The sequence below is a fragment of the Etheostoma cragini genome, chromosome 11 (assembly GCF_013103735.1).
Source record: "Etheostoma cragini isolate CJK2018 chromosome 11, CSU_Ecrag_1.0, whole genome shotgun sequence".
Taxonomy (NCBI): Eukaryota; Metazoa; Chordata; class Actinopteri; order Perciformes; family Percidae; genus Etheostoma; species Etheostoma cragini.
The window spans coordinates 1700467-1703493 of NC_048417.1; the positions used below are offsets into that span (position 1 = coordinate 1700467).

At 45.7% G+C, this 3027-nt stretch overlaps 1 protein-coding gene across 1 annotated transcript in view; it reads left to right on the forward strand.

Moving 5' to 3' along the window:
• LOC117953173 (E3 ubiquitin-protein ligase HECW2-like) overlaps positions 1 to 3027 on the forward strand; it is a 29081-nt gene that overhangs the window by 12174 nt on the left and 13880 nt on the right. The window contains exons 14-16 of the mRNA XM_034885989.1: positions 1119 to 1253; positions 2714 to 2816; positions 2912 to 3008. Coding sequence (XP_034741880.1) covers positions 1119 to 1253; positions 2714 to 2816; positions 2912 to 3008 — 335 coding nt within the window. The remainder of the gene's footprint in view (positions 1 to 1118; positions 1254 to 2713; positions 2817 to 2911; positions 3009 to 3027) is intronic.

The window sequence follows — 3027 nt, forward strand, 5'->3', positions numbered from 1 at the left end:
CCTGGTCCTCAGATCTCTGCAGGGTAAATCCAGACAGCTAGCTAGACTATCTGTCCAATCAGAGTTTTCTGTTGACGAGTAACACAACTTTGAACGTACACATTTCACCAAAACAAATTCCTTCCTGAGACTATTTAGCAGCGGTGCCATGGCTCCGTCCGGCGCTTAGACCCGCCCAAGACGATTGTGATTGGTTTCAAGAAATGTCGATAAACCAGAGCAGGTTTTCCTTCCATCCCTGGGTGCTATGTGGAGTGGCCAGACCCTCCTCTTGTACCCTTTGGGGTAGGGTCTGGCAAGGCGAGACTAGGCACACACGTACTGGATACAGGAGGACGTGAGGACAACGTGAGGGTTAATCCAGTCCCAATCATCTTGGGCGGCGCTAAACTCTCTCCGCAGCGACGGTGGCTCTGCAAAATAATCTTGGGAAGGAACTTGTTTTAAAGGAACATTTACACCGCGCAAAAGAAAACGTCACATACAATATTAAACAAAGTAACTGTTCAAACAATACAATAACGTGAGCTATTTAAATCAGCTGGACACATGGTAAAACCTCATTGGCTCTTACCAGTGGATCTCTGTGTGCACTTTGTCCACATCAAGCCCACCAATCAGTCCCAAAATGTCCCAGTTAGAGGGGGCCTGACCCAGACATATTCTTTGTAAATTCTTTGTTTACTTATTCTTTGTTTACATATTCTTTGTAAATCTTTACCCGAAAGAACCAAGCATGGCTTCCTTTTTACACGATCCAAATTGTCTTAAAAACTTGCGATGTTCAGCGTGTAGCTCGCTCGCTCGAAGGTTGTTGTTGTTTCCCGAAGAGAACAGAGTTTGAGAGCGTGAGCCCTGCACCAGATGGCAGGCTTTATTTTTCTAATGAACTTGCGTTGATCTGGACAAGTGTGTTTGTGATCCCAAACCTTTGACTTGTGACCTGGGATTAGCCCAACGCCGAAGCTGCTGTGTATGCAGGGATTATAATCTCTGTTCAGCTGTCCAGTAGTCTTTACAGCTGCTTCTTTATAATCTGCACTCTCATTGCGCTGTATGTGGAGATGTGTCTCTGTTTATCCATGCGTAACCGTGGCTATGTGCATCTCAATCCTCAGCCCTTCTTCGTGGATCACAACTGTCGCTCCACGACCTTCATCGACCCTCGGCTACCCCTCCAGAGTTCTCGGTCCACGGGACTGCTGGCCCACCGCCAGCACCTGAGCCGCCAGCGCAGCCACAGTGCTGGGGAGGTAAGAGAGAGGCTGCCACTGCACCACTTCAAACACTTCAGCATCAACTCAAGACTTGGAGAGACGCCGCACTGTTTATAGATGCAAGTTAGAAGGAGGGACATGCTCAGTGAGTCTCTGCACTGTGGGCCCAGGCAGGGACGTCGTCCTGCTGCTGTAGTCCCAGAGGTGGACCCGTCCAGCAAGGACGTCATTCAAGTCATGTAGAGAGTAGAAATTTGACCCAATCCCTAGTCCAGTGAAACATCACCTCATTTTAAATCATCAAACGTTGTTGTCTTTGACTCAGTCTTTCCAGATGTTCTATTATACAACAAGTAGCTCGGACCAGGCCATCTGATTGGACCAGGCCATCTGATTGGTCAGCTAGACATTTAGAACAAGCTCAGAGTTTAGTTTTTATATGTGCAGCAATTATTCAGTTCTGGGAACCCCCCCGAGCTATGCAAAGCTAACGTTAGCTTAAGTTGTCTGGCTAACTAAAGAGGGAGGGACGAGAAATTGTCCTTTGTTGTTTATTTTTTTTGGATAGAATTGTCCCATAACACAAAAATAGTGATTATAAATTTCATTTTGTTGGTAAACGTTTTTGTATAATCGCAATATTACACTAGAGGGTGTGATATAATGTCCTATTAATGGCACTTTAGTGTTGCTTACGGACCGAGGCGAGTGCTGCATCACAGTCTTCCTAATATTGACATGATATCACACCCTACTGTGTAATATTGCTTAACTCTATTGCCAGAATAACACAAACATATTTGGAAAGGAAGAGAGACAGGTTGCTCCCATCATGTTGCCGCTCATCTCTTCCAAAGCTCAACTGTATGTAGGAATGACAGCATCACTTAGTTATTGTCAAATTACTAGTGATACCTCTGCAAAAACACATGGAGAAGGCAAAAGATAGCTTTTGTTGCCTTTTAAATCCATATAAGCTGCAATGTTGTCTGGTTGAGCTGATGATTTTGGATATGCAGGTATAACAGGTCCCTGGTAGGAAAGAGCTTTAAACTAAGGCAGCAGGAAATGTTTAAAAAAATAAATCTTTCACCTGATCAATTCAAGGACTTTGTGGAACATCTGCTATCTGAGAAGCTGACAAAGTAGTCTTTAATGACAGGAGACTGTCTAGGATTAACTAGTTTGTCTTCTAGGTTTGGCGTCCTGATGTACACAGCAGTCATCTGAAATCTTGAATTCTGGGTTGATTACATATTTATTGTGATTTCTACTTCTTCAAACTAAATTTGAATCTCTGCATGTTGATCTTATACAGTACTGGAATAAACCAACACAAAATGGCAGATTGTAAATCTATAGAAAAAGGTTGGCAGAAACATAAGAAATAGGAGATTTGCAGTCAATGGGCCAGAACATGCAGAACTGACTGGCAGGGGGTCCGGTCTCAGACCCAGGGTATATAACCTGGACCGTGGTGCTTCCTTCTGTCCCAGGTGGTGGACGACTCCCGCCAGGCCAACCCGCCCATCACGCCCCGCCCGTCCAGCACCTTCAGCGGCTCCAGTCGAAGTCAGTACCACGACGTGGTTCCTGTGGGTAGGTCAGGCACCGGACAATGTGAGCATGCATAACGTGTGAAAACACACGCAACAGACGCAGATTTATAAATGCACGTTCCTCGTTTTCTGCAGCCTACAATGACAAGATAGTGGCGTTTCTACGGCAACCCAACATCGTTGAGATCCTGCAGGAAAGGCAGCCGGAGCTTGCCAGGAACCACTCGCTAAAGTACGCCCCCCCCCCCCTT